General features: G+C 48.3%; 8 protein-coding genes across 8 annotated transcripts; 3 read left to right on the top strand and 5 right to left on the bottom strand.

Moving 5' to 3' along the window:
• Positions 1–174: 174 nt before the first annotated feature.
• On the bottom strand, positions 175–2,203 carry LACBIDRAFT_293200 (uncharacterized protein). Its single transcript, XM_001877480.1, has 9 exons — positions 2,103–2,203; positions 1,978–2,043; positions 1,862–1,915; positions 1,684–1,810; positions 1,312–1,624; positions 946–1,256; positions 620–878; positions 521–563; positions 175–453 (listed from the first exon to the last, which is right to left on the bottom strand). Exons 1-9 carry the CDS (start codon positions 2,108–2,110, stop codon positions 441–443), a joined length of 1,194 nt encoding a protein of 397 aa, XP_001877515.1. The 5' UTR covers positions 2,111–2,203; the 3' UTR covers positions 175–440.
• Positions 2,204–2,421: 218 nt separating this feature from the next.
• On the top strand, positions 2,422–3,203 carry LACBIDRAFT_324306 (uncharacterized protein; the record flags this gene model as incomplete). The annotated part of the gene is made up of 4 exons (XM_001877847.1): positions 2,422–2,505; positions 2,556–2,692; positions 2,730–2,759; positions 2,924–3,203. The coding sequence occupies 4 exons, from the start codon at positions 2,422–2,424 to the stop codon at positions 3,201–3,203; spliced, it is 531 nt and encodes a 176-aa protein (XP_001877882.1).
• Positions 3,204–3,558: 355 nt separating this feature from the next.
• On the bottom strand, positions 3,559–5,084 carry LACBIDRAFT_293198 (uncharacterized protein; the record flags this gene model as incomplete). The annotated part of the gene is given in 9 exon segments (XM_001877479.1): positions 3,559–3,600; positions 3,663–3,764; positions 3,817–3,929; positions 3,987–4,122; positions 4,178–4,432; positions 4,487–4,594; positions 4,906–4,974; positions 5,027–5,037; positions 5,057–5,084. 9 exon segments carry the CDS (start codon positions 5,082–5,084, stop codon positions 3,559–3,561), a joined length of 864 nt encoding a protein of 287 aa, XP_001877514.1.
• Positions 5,085–5,418: 334 nt separating this feature from the next.
• On the top strand, positions 5,419–6,600 carry LACBIDRAFT_324304 (uncharacterized protein; the record flags this gene model as incomplete). Its single annotated transcript, XM_001877846.1, has 5 exons — positions 5,419–5,514; positions 5,565–5,982; positions 6,049–6,167; positions 6,225–6,462; positions 6,551–6,600. 5 exons carry the CDS (start codon positions 5,419–5,421, stop codon positions 6,598–6,600), a joined length of 921 nt encoding a protein of 306 aa, XP_001877881.1.
• A 285-nt stretch (positions 6,601–6,885) lies between these two features.
• On the bottom strand, positions 6,886–9,443 carry LACBIDRAFT_324303 (uncharacterized protein; the record flags this gene model as incomplete). Its single annotated transcript, XM_001877478.1, has 15 exons — positions 6,886–6,947; positions 7,040–7,094; positions 7,237–7,318; positions 7,493–7,556; positions 7,757–7,830; positions 7,951–7,962; positions 8,162–8,187; positions 8,246–8,331; positions 8,519–8,557; positions 8,612–8,710; positions 8,768–8,899; positions 9,036–9,110; positions 9,149–9,301; positions 9,353–9,393; positions 9,418–9,443. The coding sequence occupies 15 exons, from the start codon at positions 9,441–9,443 to the stop codon at positions 6,886–6,888; spliced, it is 1,026 nt and encodes a 341-aa protein (XP_001877513.1).
• A 2,518-nt stretch (positions 9,444–11,961) lies between these two features.
• Positions 11,962–12,861, bottom strand: LACBIDRAFT_314015 (uncharacterized protein; the record flags this gene model as incomplete). The annotated part of the gene is made up of 3 exons (XM_001877477.1): positions 11,962–12,323; positions 12,386–12,468; positions 12,527–12,861. The coding sequence occupies 3 exons, from the start codon at positions 12,859–12,861 to the stop codon at positions 11,962–11,964; spliced, it is 780 nt and encodes a 259-aa protein (XP_001877512.1).
• Positions 12,862–13,210: 349 nt separating this feature from the next.
• Positions 13,211–15,267, top strand: LACBIDRAFT_314014 (uncharacterized protein; the record flags this gene model as incomplete). The annotated part of the gene is made up of 5 exons (XM_001877845.1): positions 13,211–13,228; positions 13,277–13,381; positions 13,437–13,583; positions 13,635–14,715; positions 14,777–15,267. The coding sequence occupies 5 exons, from the start codon at positions 13,211–13,213 to the stop codon at positions 15,265–15,267; spliced, it is 1,842 nt and encodes a 613-aa protein (XP_001877880.1).
• Positions 15,268–15,295: 28 nt separating this feature from the next.
• On the bottom strand, positions 15,296–15,457 carry LACBIDRAFT_314013 (uncharacterized protein; the record flags this gene model as incomplete). Its single annotated transcript, XM_001877476.1, has 1 exon — positions 15,296–15,457. The coding sequence occupies one exon, from the start codon at positions 15,455–15,457 to the stop codon at positions 15,296–15,298; it is 162 nt and encodes a 53-aa protein (XP_001877511.1).
• Positions 15,458–18,922: the final 3,465 nt, after the last annotated feature.

The raw sequence follows: 18,922 nt of genomic DNA, 5'->3' as shown, positions 1-18,922 counted from the left end.
TCACATGCTTTCAATCCTCCTATCAGGCGCTTGTGTATAGACAAGATCCGTCGGTGGGGTGGGAATGGGGATCAGGAAAAAGAAAAATTGCAAAAAAAATTGAGGGAATGCCAGCCTGGCCAGGAAGCAAAACCGGTAAGTATATATCGTGTTGAAGCTGAATGGAGGGGACAAGGACTGGAGAAATTTTGTATAAGAAAGCCTGCATATATTCATTCTACAGAGAGCCAAGCAAAAGACATTATTCTTCAAAAGGATGTCGAAACGACTAGTGACATAACTCGACTTTTGGGGCGGAGGGCATGTATCATATGTAGTGTGGGAGAGAGCTGATCAAAAGAGAGAGAGAGCGTGGTCAGCTCGTGAGAGTATCAGATTCGTGAAATGAAGTGAGGAAGCAAGAAACTGGGCCCGCAGGAGAGAGGAGAAACAGACAACATCTAGATGAGATCACTATAGAGATAAAGGAAAATGATCAGATCTCGGATTATCAGGGACACGTCGTAAGAGCTGCACTCACGCAACATTGAGAGGCATCTCGTCAATCTGGGTGTTGTAGAATTCTGAAATGATATGGTTACAATGATGCGCGCCAGAAAACAAAGAAAAGTCCACTAACGTTCAATATCTCTCAGCATCCTGACATCGTCGGTCGTGACAAAGTTGATGGCAACACCCTTACGTCCAAATCGTCCTCCACGACCGATACGATGGATGTAGTTCTCCCTGTTGGTAGGCAAGTCATAGTTGATGACGAGGGAAACTTGCTGGACGTCGATTCCACGGGCAAGAAGATCAGTCGTAATCAGAACGCGCGATGATCCAGATCGGAACTCCTTCATCAGAACTTCGCGCTGCTTCTGTTCCATGTCACCGTGCTAAGGAAATAGCAACAGGGACGCTGGTCAGTCTGAAAGTTAGTTAGAAGGGAAACAGGTAATGTACCATGGCAGAAACGGTGAATTCCCTGGAATGCATCTTCTCAGTGAGCCAGTCGACCTTCCGCCTAGTGTTGCAGAAGATGACGGCTTGAGTAATGGTGACGGTCTCGTAAAGATCGCACAGGGTGTCAAGTTTCCACTCTTCCTTCTCAACAGCGATGTAGAACTGCTTGATACCCTCGAGAGTCAGTTCATCCCGCTTGACGAGGATTCGGACAGGGTCACGCATGAACTTTTTGGTGACCTCTAGAACGTCAGCGGGCATGGTGGCGGAGAGGAGAACGACTTGGGTGTCCTGGGGGAGGAGTTGGAAGACTACATCCACAGGCCGATTAGTGCCCAAACGAGATCAGGAAACAAATAAACCGACCCTCGTAAATTTGGTCCTTGAACCCACGAGACAACATTTCGTCGGCCTCGTCCAAGCAGAAGATCTTGATGTTGTCGGTCCTCAGTGCACGACGGTTGATCATGTCGAATACACGGCCTGGGGTACCCACAACGACTTGGACACCCTCCTGGAGCTTGGCCATATCCTCGCGGACGTTGGTACCACCAACGCAGGCATGACATTCGATGTTCATATAGTCACCGAGAGCAATGACGACCTTTTGGATTTGCTGGGCCAGCTCGCGGGTAGGTGCGAGAATGAGAGCCTGGGTGCCCTTGATGGACATGTCCAGCTGTCATCCGAGTCAACCAAGGTCAATTGACGAGATGGGGGGCAAACAAGGCTACTTACCTGCTGAAGAATAGAGATAGAGAAGGTGGCGGTCTTGCCAGTTCCCGACTGGGCTTGCGCAATAACGTCGTGGCCCTTCACAACAGGGACGATTGCACGCTGTTGGATAGCAGACGGACGTTCGAAACTGGAGTTGCAGGTTCAGCTATGTTCAGTGAGTAATGAAGAGGTGACGGACCCATAGGCGTAAATTCCTCGGAGAAGTTCCGGCTTCAGATCCATGTTATCGAAACTAGGCAATGACGAGAAGCAATCAGTGTCGTTGTAGCACTATCGGGATATATCAAGGCTTACTTGTCGACGACCTGGTCCCAATTGGACTCGATCTCGTTTTCAGGGACATCCTGAAGTTGTTCTTCTCTGGAGGTAAAAGTGAAAAAAATGAGGGTTGGCCATGGGAGAAAAAAGTGGGTACTGACGCTGACATGAATAAGTTGTAGTGTTATCTCCAAGTGTCGACTGCTAGTGTCGACTTTGTCTTGGAAATGAAGGAGATTGCTCAGAAACTGAGAAAGTGTTGTGTTATAGATCGATGGGGTTGTGCTATGAGCAGTGGGCAAAACGATTCACAAAACATTTTTCTGCCCTCTCGCCGGCATGTGCCGAACTCTTTTCAAACTCAGCTGCCTTATACGGGCCCGAGGTTCAGTCATGAAGAATCTTCTTGTGCTCCATCTCTGACTCGCATAACCCTTATTTCGTTATTCTGAGGGTTTGTTCCGAAACGAAAGCGCCAAAATGACTATCATTGTGTTTCAGTCCAACGGCCAAAGCGCAAAGCAACTCAGCGTGACCCAGCATGACTCTCTTGGCAAGTCTAAGGTACTCAGAATTGCACAACGTTGGTCCTTGGAAATTACTCCTCGACGCAGCCGATGTTATTGAGCAGCGGCAGAGCGCTAACGCACTGCATCGCCCCACACCAAACTCTGGGGCAGTACGATGGTGTCGTACTACGGAAGCGCTGCAACGATAACTCTATTCAATCCTGCGACCACTGGTACACCTAGTCCGTCATTGACGACGAAACTTGGTACAACCGTTAGCTTTGGGCTTCAGGCCACTCGAATGATCCGGTCTGTCCGTCCAGGCATCATTCCATCAACTCTTTAGCTTTTTGCTGAACGATGAAACCGCCAGTCAAAGGAAATTCTGTACGGTTTGTTGCAGGATTAGGGTAGCCATCTGTAACAAACCTTTTTTCATGAACTGCATAAGGCGATTGTGAGCGTTACCACAGAACGTGGGCTCGTTATCCTCGACGAAGGCCCGCCAAGAACTGGTTACTCCTCCACCTCTTCATGATCAGTTCGGTGACGAGCTTCCATCCACCCCTCACCTCGGAAAACGAAAGGGAACAGAGGAAAGAATCCGCAGACAGAGACTCGTATGACAGTGTTAATGAAGAGTGGAAATCAGAACTCGATGAAAGCCTTGGGCATGGTACCGCTCAAAAAGTTGGAACTGCAGCTTTTGATCTTGCGGAACTTCATCACACTACGCTTGAAGGCACTGGGTAGAGTTGCTGCGAGCATTGTAAGGATATTGCGTGGCAGAGAAAATCTCGACTGTACCACCAAAGCGATGCTTCAGGATGTTTGCGTAGCGCGACCGTAAGATTCGCATGACCTTTCCACAGAAAAAAATGACGAAACTTCGAGGGATGAGAAAGATGGGTATATTTATTACTCTGCGAAGTGACCCAGGAGACAAAGGCATTAAAGAAAGTAGGGTATACAATACATCCACCCCATAGTCACGAATAAACCGAAAACATTATCTATGTACGCGCACAATTTTAACAAAGACACCCAAAAAATAATCAAACGCATACCTTGATTAATAGATGACAGGACCGATCGTTGAAGTGGGAGATTATTCCAGTCGGCTGATTGCCAAACCATAATCACTTCTCCACTACCCACTAAGTGCGAGAAATCATTAGGAAGATGGACTTCTCGAGAGCAATCAAATCATACCTTGACCATCGAATAACACTCGACACCAGTTGCGCTCTCGCCAGACGCAGGAATGCCCGTCTTGTCAACCTTGCCTTTTCCTAGCTTCAGAGTGCTAACGATCTAAGACTTCTCTTAGCGTGGTCACGGAAGTAGAACGACGGACGGAGCAAACCTCGAATCCAAGGTGAAGATATTGATCTCTCGACTTTGAGGTGGTCGATTCGAGGGTGAATATAGAATTGGGAGCATGTGCGAATGCTTCCCGAACGAGACTCGACATCATTCCTACAAGCAAGCAAGAACATGAATGAGATCACAAGTCGAGTATTATCATATACTGACCTTGTCCTTGGTATTCGGGGTCGGTCATTATAAGTTGTAGGTACCAAGAAGCGTCGGGCGATTCCTTTGAACCCTTTCCCTTGTACCCCTTCTCTAATGCAGCGTGGCTGGAGTCGAGATACTCAAATCCTATGCGCTGCAGTTACATTAGCCACGACTATGAGCCTAGAAAGAACGAGAGTCGAACAGACCATTAACCCAGCCAAACCCCACCGCTTCAGTATCGGTATCACCCCAGCGCGAATGAGAGTTGGGACTTTCCAAAGAGCCAGACGTTTGTTCGGGGGAAGCCAGAATGCGGCTGCGACGACTTTATCTTCTTCCCCTGCGTTCTTGGACAACGCGACGGTGATACGGCCTCCACTCAGAGTGCAGGTGTTTAACAAGAATCGGAGGAAACGTCGTAGGTTTTCGCTTTCTTTCACGTCCGTGACGGGATCTAGGTGCTGTTTGGGGAGGGCATTAGTGTATGGTCAGCGCTACGGTTGGAAAAGACTCACCTTGCGGAGGCTACCAAAGTAGTGGAAAACTGGGTCGCCCACGAAAGCTGCATGAGCGAGAGTCGTGATTCTGTCGTAGTCTTCTGGGGTGGCGAGGCGGATCGTGGGCTTTGGAGGAGTGGTCGTTTCTGGAGTTGACATGTCTGTCAAATGTTGAATGAGTTGTTCTTTGCGTGGTGGGGAGAAGCAGCATATTTTGAAGTGGTTTCAAGAGAAACGACCGGCTTGCCGGCATCAAGCAGGGGAACGGTCACGATCCTCGAAAAATATTTGTTGCAACCTTCCCTCAGTGTCATGACGAGTGGGCCTCCTCCTTGGGCAGCGGAATCTTCTGGATTTCGTGAAAATCAAAGCCCCACCTCGTCATCGTCGTTCTCGACCGCCCCAACAACCTTCTCGACCAGCACAACTCAACTAACCTCCGGGGTCCAACCATATTCCACACATTCATGGAGGACCACTCTGCCAGCATATCCAGGGCCTACTGTCTACCCACTCACCACACAACCTCTGAATCCGCAGACACATATATCTTATTACCAGCCAGAAAACTACCAGCCACAAACGCACTATGGTCAACAGCACCAGTATCAGGCATATCCGCCTCCACCAATACCTGCGATAGCTCCAGTAACAAAACCACCATCTCCGTCTCCATCCCCGCCTCCACCTGAGCCAATCAAGCACTGGGACAAAGCACTCAGAGGCTTCCTTACACAAGCCGGTCTCACTCAAGCCCTCTGGGGATTTGAGGATGACATGATCGTGCTAAATCCCATTTGGGAGAAAGAGAAGATTCCAGGTGCGCTTCTGGAACTGGTGAAGAACCTTAGCGTGCGTTGTCTTTTTTAGTTTGTTGTGCGCGCATTCGGTTAACGATATGACCTCAGGAAGTCAAGGAATACCCAACTGATCAAGGGGACGACGTAAACATGCCAACGCCTGAAGAGACTGGGCCTTCGTTGGAAGAGAGGAAGCTAGAATACGTCCACCTAGCTAACGGTGCCCAACCACGATCGCAGACGTCAGTAAGTCTTATCATCCCCACCTCTCCCCTCCTACTCAAATGTAAATGAAGATCAACAAATCCATATCCGCGTTCCTCGCAAAAAACCGCGCTCGGAACAACGCTTCGAACCGTTCCGAATTTTTATACACCCTCGCCGAGCAGAAGAAACGCAGGTTGCTTGATGACCAAAACGCAGGGGATGCGGCTCACATATCTTCTTGCGCACGCACAGACGCAAAGCCTGTCGATCGTGATTTGCAGATGAAATATGATATTGCGAAAAATGAGGGACCGTTGAGGAGGACGGTTAAAGCGGCCGTTGGTGAGGAGAGTTCTGCTGCTGAAGAGAGGAAGGAGGAGAAGAAGAAGAATGCTGTCGTTATTCCAGACCAAGATCTGGAAGATCCGGAACGCGCTACAGCTGCTCGGTATCCAGCCATCGACGAACGGCTCGAAAATGTTGAGACTCACCTCGCTATTCGCTATGGTTGGTACACATCCATCCATCCTGTTTGTCATGCCAGGTTTTAATCTAACTCCTTGCACCTTGTAGTACCATCGCCACCCCGAACCCTGGTCGCCCGACTCAAGTTCCTCGAGGACCACATCATACAACTCGAAAAGGAGTACCCACCATGGGCAGCACTCCACTTCAATCAACCAAACAGAGGTGTAAGTCGTTCCGCACCCCCGCCTTCCGACCTATCTACTCACTCTTCACGTATTCAGTGGCCCCCACCGCCTCGAGCAACACCCATCATCGTTCCTCCACACCTACGGCCCAAAGAACTCCCGGATCCTCCCCCTCCAACGACGACGGTGAACATGGGCAACGTTGCTCCGATACAAGGTCCTGCCGGTGGTGGTGCGGTGCCGAAGGCGAGGGGCAAACAGTCGAGTTTGCAACGTGCGGTTTTGGAAAAGCTGGAGATTCAGCAGGCGATGAGTGATTTTGGGAAAGGGAAAGGTGGGAGCGGGTAGCTGATCGGTAAAGCTTCCAGACTTTGTCAAGCTTCAACCGTGATGATACAACACTACACACTACCATATTGTAGCGGACGCATGCTACGAAGTGGTGCAACAGAGACTATCAAAATTCTTTTGAGGATGACATGGAGGAATTTGGTCGGCTCGAAATTCTGGAGTAATGCCTCCAGTTCAAACATACCGCTGCTAAGTAGCGCACCCATAAACGCGCACCCGAAATTCAGCTCCGCCTATGTTTCCGTCAAAAGTAAAATATCAGTATCCTAATCCCACCCTTTCTTTGCAGATTATTCATGCTTTGTTCTTTCTCAAATACATACGAGACCATCACTCGTTCAACTTAATCACGGGAATCTATTGAACGACTTGTCTTTAATTTACTCAGAAGGGACTTGGCTTGAGTCTAGTTTTCGGTTTGGCCGGTCGTATTTTTCGCCAGTTCGAGCACTGGCGGGTAGTTGAAGACTGAGATAGGTGGTTGATGTGCTTGCGGGCATGGACTAGTACTCGAGCCTTGCGATTGGGTGGGCGGACGTTGTTAAGTTTGTCAAACTTACGTGCTGCCCACTGAGTCGTAGCTCGCATCCATATCCATTGGTCTGCGACGCCTTGCTACTATTCAAAGTTGTTGAGATCCTCAGGTTTTGACACCGTTTCGTCGAGGACTGGAGTAGAACCACCGTCCGGAGGGGCATGAAGGTCAAGGTCAAGGGGGTGATGGTGGAGCCAAGGGGGCGCCGCCCGAACAAATTACATAGAAGCCGAAACCTTTTGTAGAAATGATCAAAGCCATAACGAAAACGTAGAATGCATAGAGGAGCGAAGTACTGCTATATCTGAATGCGAACAAAACCGATCTTGTCAAAATCACGTCGTACTACGATTGCGAGACGGTTCAAGTTGAGTTCGAATTTTCATTTCTTCCTCCATTTGCTCTAGCCTCGCTCCATACCCATGTTTTTTTTTTGTGAATGAAATCAGTGTGGTTCATCAGCAAGATCACGATTTACTTGTCTACTTTTTCCCACTTTTTGACTTCCCACAAGTCAAAAAGCTGGAAAGTTGGAAATATATCTATCGGAATAAAACCCATGCCGACCTGAATGCATTCAAAAATACTTGCTTTTCAGGGTACTGAGCCTGGCTTTTTGTATTTGCGGCTTTTCTGCTTTTTACGGCTTTTTGTCGGCTTTTTCCGGCTTTTTCCGGCTTCTACAAGTAGAAAAAGTAAAACGCGAAAGTACCGATGTTACGGTCGGATTTGAGGTACTTACACAAAAGCTGTTTCGTTGCAAGAGATATGGAGGACAAGTAAATGTTCTTCTGTCTAGTCACGGATGAAATATACCTATTTTACACTCTAAAGTAACAATGCGATCTAATTTGTTGAGTCTCATTACATTACTTGTGCATATTAGAAAACTTGAATAGGCGTGTGTGGTCTATTCCCTGATGTATCAAAGCGTACCATACTGTCCATCTGTTGGGGTCGGATTTCTGGTTTGCTAGCATCCAGGTCAACGTGTAGGTCTGTAAGACCATCGGTATTCGATAGTTGTTACCTTTTCATATATTGTCGAATATGAAGCAGGACCCTACTCGTCAACAGTGTATGGAGTACGCGTTCCACACTTCACTTGATCAGTTATTTTGCATGGAGAGGGAGAACATAAACGTACGAAAAAAGAACCGCAACATACTCTGGCTGCAGAAATTTAGTGGTTAGTCTGGTTCTCACACAAAGACACAATGTATAGACTTACAGCGAGCACGCACACGACTACGACATTGACTATTGAAAGGGCTATTGCTCCTTTAGCACATAATGAATGCACCGTGCCAACCATCACTTACCAAAAAGGTAGATATACATTATTATCCCTATGTTTGAAGGCAATTTAGATACATCTCTTTCAGTGAAATTCAATACCTAACCTTCACGATATATGACGTGATATAGATCAATGTTCCCTCCTCGCCGATCTGAGAGGGCGGCTTATGAGCATACAGAAAACTAAATCATTCATGTTTCTTACAGGCAGCGATTCCAGGAATTATCATCAAGACCAGTATTACTGGGAGACAATTAGTTGCAGGTGCTGTACACCAATGTAAAAATAAATGCTTACCAGCTTCGTAAATCATTAATACAACCCAATCCAAGTACACGATGCGATTTCCGCTGGTGGGAAAGCAACCGACATATTCTGGATATGGCTTTGTACTAACTTGACATGGGGTGTCAGTTGCGGTGAGATGTTAAGTATGACAGATGGTGGACACACATTGTAGGCCGCGAAGGAATAAATTCGTCACATATATCTCCGCCACAGTCTTGAGCGTAAATAGGGATAACAGAAAGACACCCAGACGTAGATCTCGTTCCCATACTGCCCATGCGCGCAGGGTCAATATTACTAGGAACATCCACCATTAGGCACGTCGCATAGTATAAAATGAAGAGAATTCGCACTTTCAGACAAGATAAAGCCAAAAATCATCAACCCTACGATACGGTGAGCCAAACGACCACGCGTTAAAGAGAATGCGTACATCCTCGCATCGTTTCAACAATATGGCAATCATATGGGTCGATATTTACCACCAACTGGTCTAGAAGGGAAAATCCTGAAATATTGTAAAGAGAGAGGTATCCATGTACTCACGAGTTAGACAGAGAAAAACCGTGTCACAGAAAGGCAAGTATCGCTGAACGATATAAAGCACTTTCATAAACCCCCATGGCGACGACCACACAAACTCAAACTCCATCCCAAACGTCAGTGAGCAATCGTATACCAACAACATCGCCGCCGCAACTGCGAAGACTGATCAGCTTTATAAGCTCGAAATCTTCCTATGCGGCTTACCATCGAGAGACTGGTTTTCTTTCGTTAATGGGGAAGGAGGACTTTATAAAGGTGTAGAGACGCACCGTAGCAAGTCGTTGTGCAGCCACATAATGTATGAGCTCACTGAGCAGCGTACGCGTCATGTCTAAAATGATGTGGAATCGGAAGCGTGAGGGCGGAGAAGGGGTTCTGCTCAGTGCCTTGACATGATATAATTTATTAGAAGAAGTGGGGACCGGAATTAAAACTGCAAACATTGCTGTGTGTCCACTATTTTTGACACTGGGAGAAGATGTGTATCAAGGGCCAAGATGCCAATCCCATGTCCAAGGGCGAGCGTATAATAAGGGCCAGAAAGCGGAGAGTGAAAACCGTCCGCACAAAGCCCCCGTGCATGTGCTACGAGCTGGCGGTTGTCCGAAGTTGTCCGACCGTTCCATATAATCGACATTTATGTCGTACCTCGTGTCCATCGAGGAATAAGTCATTCCGGAAAGAAGGAGTTCCTTGGGAGTTCCTGTACGAATCAGAGGTAGGAAAATGGAGGTAGAATCTCAATTGCGGGTGTCGCGGTCTCGGTAATTCTGCAATTGTGCGTATGTAAGTGCCGGACGTTTTCTGGCCTTGTGCTTCAACCCTTCCTGAGACAGTTGTTTGATGTAAGTATCCCCGACTCTGGAACAGAGAGGGTTCTGTCAGAACCAACGTCGAAGTCACTCAATTAGGACTGCGCACCTCCATCCTTTCAATGCGAGTGCACTCCCCCACCTTTGCACCTTATCGACTGTGGTCTGGGTGATCCTGGACCCGCTTTCGTCACATTTGATATAAGTAGATAGAGTGGCGAGCTGAAAATTTGAAAGGATGCGGGAAATTTTATTATACGGTGGAGATGGCTAGTGTGAAATTGTGGAGTATCTTCGGACGCGAATGCACGCACGGTAGATGATGAGGCATTCTAAAGCTCTTGCCAACCAGCTCTTCTCCACTTCATCGCAAAGGTGTTTGAGCATATCAGCTCCGACTGAGTTCCTTGGCTTTGCTTCCCTTTCTACCTTGCGTTGTCGTTCTCTTATGTGCCGCCACCAAAACTTGCCCGCCCGGCCTCCCGCTTCCCCATGCCTCCGTTAGTATTATATACTGATAATTCTTTGCCAGTTTCGGTCAAGTTTCGGTCTCCGTGACTTCATTTACGAGTGCCTTGCTTCTAAAGCAGTACAAGACTGCATACCGCAGACTTTTACTGGTACGACAATTGGAGTCCCAGCAAAACTTTCCGGCCTCGAATTCTGTTGCTCTGACACCATCTGCGAACTCCCACTGGCTCGGGTACCCGCCCGAAACTATTTTTGACAAGACGGAGGAAAACCCATCACTCTTGTGCTACTCATTCCTTTGTGTTTGTCCGCACTTCTCCCTTTTTCCTTCTATGTTCACGAGTTTCCTTATCACCTTGTATCCATTCGATCTCTTCCCTCGACTGACGGACGACCTCCTTCTTTACTCAGGTTCTGGTTCCACAGAAGCAGTGCAATCTCCAGCCGGTGACCGCACCGTCTTTTTTTTTCCCCCGCCACCATGACCCACACAACTCCCTTCATGCACCTGCTCACGAAAAATATACTTCCAGTACCAATTTCGTGGATCAGCTTCGCCTCTTCGTCAGTGGCCGCAAACAAGCCTCTCGTACAGCAATCGACTAATCGGTTGCGCCCAGCCGTGTGGCTGTCTGATCGTTCTCTTCTACCGAAGCTCAGAGCTACTCGATATGGACGGCCCACTCAGTCCTTGGCGATTTCCATTTTTCCTACGTCCGACGTGTTACTACGTACGCAGCACCCAACTACCCCATTCCCTGCTCGTACTACAAGCAATTTTCATCTTCTGTCTCCCGTTGACATTAGACAGAGCTTTGATACTGCGCAAATTCACTGTCGACGCAGAGCAACGGTTTGTCGCCTAGTCACGATGAACGTCCACCCGGTTCTTTTGAATGATCAGAATAATTGCATATTGATCTGACTAATTATACATGAAGTACTATTACTGAAAGGTGCGACAATGCGACGATCGCACGATAGAGTCGGGTCGACAGAGCGATAAAATCGGATGTTGAAGGACCAGCTCCAATCGCACCTGGAGGAGCTGCACAGTCATCGAGCTGATGATAGACAGCGATCCTCTTTCGCTGTCAACTCCACCACCCAGCTACAAACACACAAGTGTACAGACCATGCGGTCCGCATCGTCGCTTTGCTAAATTCGCATCCTTTTCTGCACCATTGACACCCTGCACCTCCTCAGTGCCTTGGTGCAGGTTTTCAACCCTCCCCATCGCTCGTGACCCATACGACGAATGGATCTCAACATCACGAGTGACACAACCTTCCTCCTACAACGCATGAGGTTTCAAGCACATCTCGGTCTGGAACGTCGACTTGGAGCTCGGCCGTATCAAATGTAAAATCCCCTCTTCTGTAGGCTCCATGATTCTACGATTGGCTCGAGGCCCGTAAAGATCACTCGGCTTGAGTATAAATTCCCCTTGTGTCCAAAGGAAGGTGAACTCAAAAATCTTGAGTTCTATGTAGATCGGTTCACATAAACCGCTTGCCTCTCCAACGACATCATACAAGGAACATCCCATGTCCTTTCTCCCAATCTATCTCAGGCAATCTTTCGTTCCCACGAAAGGTGACATGGCCTGCATCCTGCCGCGCAAAGAGAGGAGGGAGACGTGGAAGAGTGGCTTTCTTCTCGCATTTGCGGTGTGGTACTAAAGTCTCGTTGGTAGCAGGAAGTTCCGCCTTGGGTTGGCTGGGATCGTGTGCAGTAAGGATTTCTTGAAGAAGGGGGGTAGCGGTGGGTGTTTGAGGTTGCGTTAGCTCTGGTTGTGATGGGGAGTGTGCGGTTGGCGGTGCAGGTATCCTTCTTGAGGTCTTGCATCCTGTGCAGGTGTATACGACACTATGTCCGTGTGAGGAGGATCCTGAAGATAATAGAAACGATAAGATTGGTGCGAGCGGCAAACATAATCGATGAGAAACCTACTCTTCACGCGAACAAAGGCCGTGGATCCGGGAACGAGGACGACATTACATCCTTTACATAACGTGCGTTTTATCGATGGATCCCTGCATAATGGTCTGAGTAACTCGGTCCTAATGAAGTTATTGAAATGGTGTAACCTACATCTTGACGGTCGTTTTCTGCCCGACGACCTTCAGTGCGTGAACGTAGCTCCGCGCGAGATCGTTCACGGTTTTCTTTCGTCCGATCACGCGTCTCCGTTTTCCTTTGGCTGATTTTTGGGGAGATGAGGGTTCGGTTATGGAGCCAGAAGCTTCGCATGGAGGGACGCCAGATTGATCCATAGAGTCTGCAGACGAAGTCGACGAGGTCGAAGCAGAAGTACTGAGACTCTGCAAATAAACACTTGCTTGATACATAAAATTAAGGCGTTGGATAATGTCTCTATTGGCGACACTGTTGATGTTCGGAACGTCGTCTTTTTGTTTCTTTCCCATCTTGCTGAGAAGGAGTGAGTCGGTACTAACTTGGAGAGCAAACAACTGTAAATAATTAGATTCGGTCTCTTTTGATTCTTGAAATCTTTCGCAGTTTCTCCTAAATTTCTCCCAGCTTTCTCTACCTAGACTCACAAGCTCGAAAATTCAAGTCCAAGTTGATCTTTCTCTCAAATTTTCCTGGAAACAAGAAAGATGCAGAAAGCTCCGCCGCGTTTCGCCTGGTGCCTTGACATCTTCCATTTAATCAAACATGTCCTAAAGAAGCGCTCAGGTCAAGCTCAGGTTCTTGAAATTTACGTAGACGCACCCGAGGCACTCAAGTTGAATCCAAACATCGTCGGTTGATATGGAACGCGACCTCGAAGTATGTATCGTTTTCTATTTAAGTGAGTAATACTGACCCCTCTGAAAGGACTCGCAACCCGTCAATGATGCACCGCGTAAAACGCGACAAAGCCTAGGGGAGCAGGCGACCACGCCAACCATTGACGTGGACAAGGGAGGCGACGGCCCGAAAGTAAGAACACTATTTCGCCGATACGTCGTCGCTTCTAGAGTTGAAGGCTCGATAGGTCAGGCCTTGGACAATCGGGGATCCGTTCCAACATCCAATTCCCAAAGACGGGGATCATTGGGAAAAGTGTCTTGGGCTAGCTCGTGAATACGACGACGGAATGTGTGATGTTTGGAAAGATGAGATTCAGAATCTGTTGATCTTTGTGAGTTTACCGCGCCTCGTCTTCTTTGTACGCGGTCCTTACATCCCCTAGGCCGGTCTTTTCTCTGGAGTCGTGACAGCTTTTACGATCGAATCACAGAAAAAGTTGCAAGAAGACCCTAAAGAGACAACAGTACTCCTCCTCACCAAAATTTCCGCTCAGCTGGCCAATGTATCAAATACCATAGGATCATTACCAGCCATTGAACCGTTTTCCGTCACTTCCCCCGTTGTCCGCGTCAATATCTGTTGGTTCATCAGCTTGACGCTCAGTTTAACGACCGTTTTGATTGGTATCCTCTGCCTTCAGTGGTTAAGGGAGTTTCAACGTCGTCCGTCTTTGCCTCATCAAGAAGCGCTACACCTACGTCAAGTTCGATACGAGGGCCTATACAAGTGGCACGTGCCAAACATACTCTCTGCTCTCCCCCTCCTGTTACAGGCCGCCCTCATTCTGTTTTTCGCTGGACTCCTTGACTTTTTGATTTCCATCCACAGTGGGGTTGCCATCCCTGTCGCCGTAGTGGTTGGATTTACCTTTTTCTTCCTTGCTGCAACAACCATTTTGCCCGCCCTACAGAGCGTATCTGCCAGTTTCCATCCGTCCTGGAGACAGGCTGTCCCATGCGCCTACAAATCTCCTCAGTCGTGGGTTTTCTTCAAATTATTGATGGGTATCATTTCCCGCTTCGGACCCTCGCATTTGTACCCCAAAAGTGCGAATTGGTTTGTGCACGACCTTGAATACTGGAAGGGACCAGATCCAGTCCTTCGCAGCCTAGCTTGGATTGGCAATACGTTGACCAAAAACCTTGTTGCTGTGCGATCGATTTACCATTCCTTGGAGGACCTACTGCCTATAAATGCATGGCGTGTGTTCTGTTTAATGGCTGATCATGACCATGATAGGCTACCTGCTTTCAACACTACAAGCCCCTTGCTTACGGAACTCGCATCTGCGAAAATCCTTGAGCATCTCGACATGCCTATCGGCTGGCATGACTTCGTTCTCCATCAAATAGAGTTGTATATCAGAGTGATGGGCCCGGGGAACACATTCATCAACTCCATGCTAGTTGGCCACCACAGAGTAAACTGTCCCCCCTACTGGCTACTTCCTGCTGTTCCTGTCGGTACGTTCGTTGGCCCAATTTCTGCGTAATTGGCGAGTTCTCATGAATGGCACGTTTACAGAGACAGAACTTCAACTTTTGAACTGTTCCGTTTGGCAGCTAGAACGGCAAACGGATCAGGAAGATGACCAAATGTGGACCCTTGCTTTGGCACTCGTCAATAACCCACAACGTCCAACGGAGCTCCTTGTCATTTTCGACCGGCTCTTCACTGCTATTGATAAATGGCTAGATCACCCTGACCGGTTTAATTACAAGCGCACGGATAGCTGCCTTCGGAAGCTGGTCACGGAATTTATTTCGCCAGCCGTACGTAACCAGCAAGTGGGCAGTGTGCAAGAAAGACTAGCTGATCTCACCGTATTCCGATCTGTGTTGCGCCGTCTTTACCGGCTGCGACACCGCGCTGATGTGGCCGATATCTTAAGGCGGAGTCAACGCGAATGGACAGAGTTTATCACTGCCTTTAAGATTGGAGTTGACGACGATACACCGGGTCATACACCTGCTTCCATTCGCCGGCCCCACAACCTTCCCCCAGTGAACGATTGATTTAAATACCTTCTGTTGTTCTCCGTACTTAAGGGCGTGGCATGGATGTGGAGAGTTCCTTTGGGCTTACAACTGACTGTGATAAGTAAGGATATTCGGAAGGTTTTATGATAATAGCTGTAAAACCAAGTAAATCGAGGACGTTTCCGGATTGTCGAAGTGTTGCAAAAAGCGCGGCGATCTTGGGCATTGACGGTGAAGCGAGCGCCAAGCGAGCGTTCCCTGAAGGTTGGTTTCAGGGGCAGGGTTGAAGGGACAGCGCTCTTCGGCTACACGGCCACACGTACACCAGAGACGTGAATTCGTAAGAACAAAATGTTTTTGTGGAGCGGTTAGAGTCCTTGAGCGCTAGCTTGAGCGTTTGAACGTTTACGGTTGGCGCATTTGCGTAGATTGTATCACGTGGACTCAGGTCTTGAGCGCTTGAGCCTGAGTCCACTGTTCTTTTACGCACCGACCACCTTGTGCGTGTCTTTCTCCATATTTCTAGTCTTCGCTGATCCTCTGGGATGGGATATCCACTCACGCAACTTCATACGTCGCAATTTTGATATCAAGCCAGATAACTTTCTGATGGGCATTGGAAAGCGCGGTAATGAATTCAATGCCTTCGCTTTTGGTCTCGCCAAGAAGTTCTGTGACCCCAAGACCCACCTCCACATTCCGTACAGAGAGAACAAGGACTTGACGGGTACTGCGCGGTGCACATCCATCGGTCAACACCCATTTAGGTGTTGAGCAAGTACGTCGTGATGACTTCAAATCTCTTGCTTATGTCCTAATGTACTTCCTCCATGCAGTTCTTCCTTGACAGGGTCTAAAAGTTGCCACAAGAAGCAGAAATACCCCCACCGACCTTCTCTGCCATGGATTCCCAAACGAGTTTGAGATTTTCTTAGACTACACTCGTGCTCTTCGCTTCGACGACCAACCTGACTACTCCTATCTTCACAAACTCTTCCGTGAACTCTTCGTGCACGAGGAGTACCAGTACGACTACGTATTTGACTGGAGCATCCAGCGAGGAGCCCAAGATGACCAAACAGCAGGACCCAGCTCCAAAGCAGGCGGCACAGGAAGGGGCGAGCTTGTTCAAAAGGATAACGAGCATCGTGCTAGTGATAGAAGTGAGCATTGCATGGGACCGAACTAGTTTGGCATCTTGCTAATGTTTTATCCACCCAGGTTACATTTTCACACCAGGTAAGCACAGCAAGCTGCTCCAGAAGCTGCAGGCGAGCAGCGCGGCAATCGTGAAAGGGACGCTGAACTTTGGTAAATGGGCTTGTTGCATATCTGATCTGCCTGTCTCCAGTATACGCATCCCAAGTGCAACTGGTCGATTGGGGGGGGTAGCGGGAGGGTTTCGTCAGCTTGGTTAATGAGTTCAGTGGTTACCTGTGCTCAAAGGAGCTCGTGTGGGGGCCATAGACGAGGGTCTCCCGAGGTTGTCATAGATGCCCCTGTGCCCTGAGATAGCCCTGGAACGATGGTGGCAATCTCCTCTAATCTCCTCCAGCTTAATTACAGCAGTTATACTTGGCGAGATCAGCTGTCGCTCCGACAACTCCAGTGCAGAATGAATCGAACCGAACAGACAACGATTAAGTAGAAGACTTTTACACTGTAATGAGCTGTTGCTAAGATAACCTGAATTCAATAAAACTTGCCTCCGTAGAAAGGATTAACATTCTCCTGGAGGATATTGAAAAGAAAGGTATCAACGCAACACTGAAAGGCATATCACTCAACGAAGATGCACAAAAAACACGCAGGATTGTGGCCAGTATCAACACGTACTCGATATCACTCGGAGACTGAGCAAGGGATCCAAAAGATGGGGAGCACCAGGGAAGCGAGCAAATGTAAATCGGCTGGGAGCGGCCAAGCCATCACTCAGTAAATCCAGTAAATCCACTGGATTTACTGGTAAATCTCTCAGAAATAAGTCCTTAGGTGCACTTATGCATTCATATTTGGACTTTACACCATAGGACTACATAGAAAACTGTGTTCTTCCTAATGTTTGATGACTTGATAGCACCATAGTAGACTGATTTGTTTATATAGTTGTCCTTGCCCACACATGTTGTTTATTCTACCATACATTTTTATCTGTATGTAGTCGAGCGCGAGTCCGACGCGAAGTTTACAACGCGTAGTTTACGACGCGTAGTTGACACGTGAGGCACAAAAGCATGTGACTCATCGTTGAGCGTTCGTTCGCCACCCGTTTTCTCTTTGTCTATCTTTTTCTGCCCAGTGTGTGCATGCTGCATGCTGCTCGCCTCGTCTATGTCGCTTTGGTATATCCGAGCGCCAGCGAGCGAGCAGCTGCTGCTTAGGCCAGGCAGAAATAACTGGGGCTGCAGTTGTTCACCATCTGCACCATGCTGCTCATTCACGGACCCGCTTCATTCTCGACTATACAATGTTGCCAAGTCGAAAACTTTCGGAAAGGAGAGTCCGTAATTAGGAGGTTACATCTTCGACATTTTCCTCCGTCCTCCCTTCTCTAGGCCTCTTAGAAATTATGGGTATCCCTGGCATCTGGAATGTACGACACTCAAATCTTTTGTGGTCCCCCCAAAACTGATTGTCTTTATCAGATTCTGCTGAAAGCAAAGCAATCACGCCCTTTCACTGAGCTCACAGTTTTAGAAGGGTTTGAGGCAAATCGGCGTGGAGCTCGGACCCTCATGATTGGTGTTGACGCAAGGTATAACATTTATATCTCATCTATTCATGAGGGAAGCTAATCCAGTCACTGTCAGCATTTGGCTGAACCAGACACAGTCGATCTTCCATGTACCGGGCATGCATTACCAGGCTGGTGAAAACCCCGAGCTCCGAACCCTTTTCTATCGCCTCGCGTGCTTCCGCAAGCTCCCAATCCACCTTGTTTTCGTTTTTGATGGAGAACACCGTCCGTCGATTAAACGAGGCGTCAATGTTTGCACCAAGGCACATGCGCTGACGAGCTCGTTCCAGGAGTTCATTGAGCAATATGGCTATAGTTTCCATACCGTTGAGCTCATCTCCTGACTTACTTCTCCTTGAGACTAATCGAGGCCCACTTTTAGGCACCCGCAGAGGCAGAAGCAGAACTGGCGGTCCTCAACTCTCACGGGATTATTGATGCCGTCTTAAGCGACGATGCGGATACGCTCCTTTTTGGAGCAACTCATCTCATTCGGAAGTAAGTCTTCACCTCAATATCCTTTCGAACAATTCCATAGCCATTCCCAGCCCCAATGTCAAAGAAGATGGTGATAACATCAATATCTACACGGCTGACGCCATCTGTTCGACCTTGTCCCTCACAAGTGGTGGAATTCTATTACTCGCGATACTCAGTGGAGGTGACTACGATCCGGTGAGCCAGCAGTTGCCGTAATTCCCTTTTCTGTGACTAATTCAGCCTAGGTTGGATTGCAGGGCTGTGGTATGACAACGGCGTACAGCCTTGCTCGTGCTGGCTTTGGTGACGAACTACTGCATGCCACGAAGACCTGCCCGCCACCGGAACTGGAACGGTCTCTTGAGAAATGGCGCAATCGCTTACGCATGGCGCTTCGGTACAATGACGCTGGTCATCTCTCTAGACGCCAGGTTGCCCTTTCAAACAGTGTACCCAATACATTCCCCGACCCCA

The sequence above is a fragment of the Laccaria bicolor genome, genomic scaffold, assembly GCF_000143565.1.
Source record: "Laccaria bicolor S238N-H82 LACBIscaffold_5 genomic scaffold, whole genome shotgun sequence".
NCBI lineage: Eukaryota > Fungi > Basidiomycota > Agaricomycetes > Agaricales > Hydnangiaceae > Laccaria > Laccaria bicolor.
This window is presented reverse-complemented; position numbering and strand designations above follow the sequence as displayed.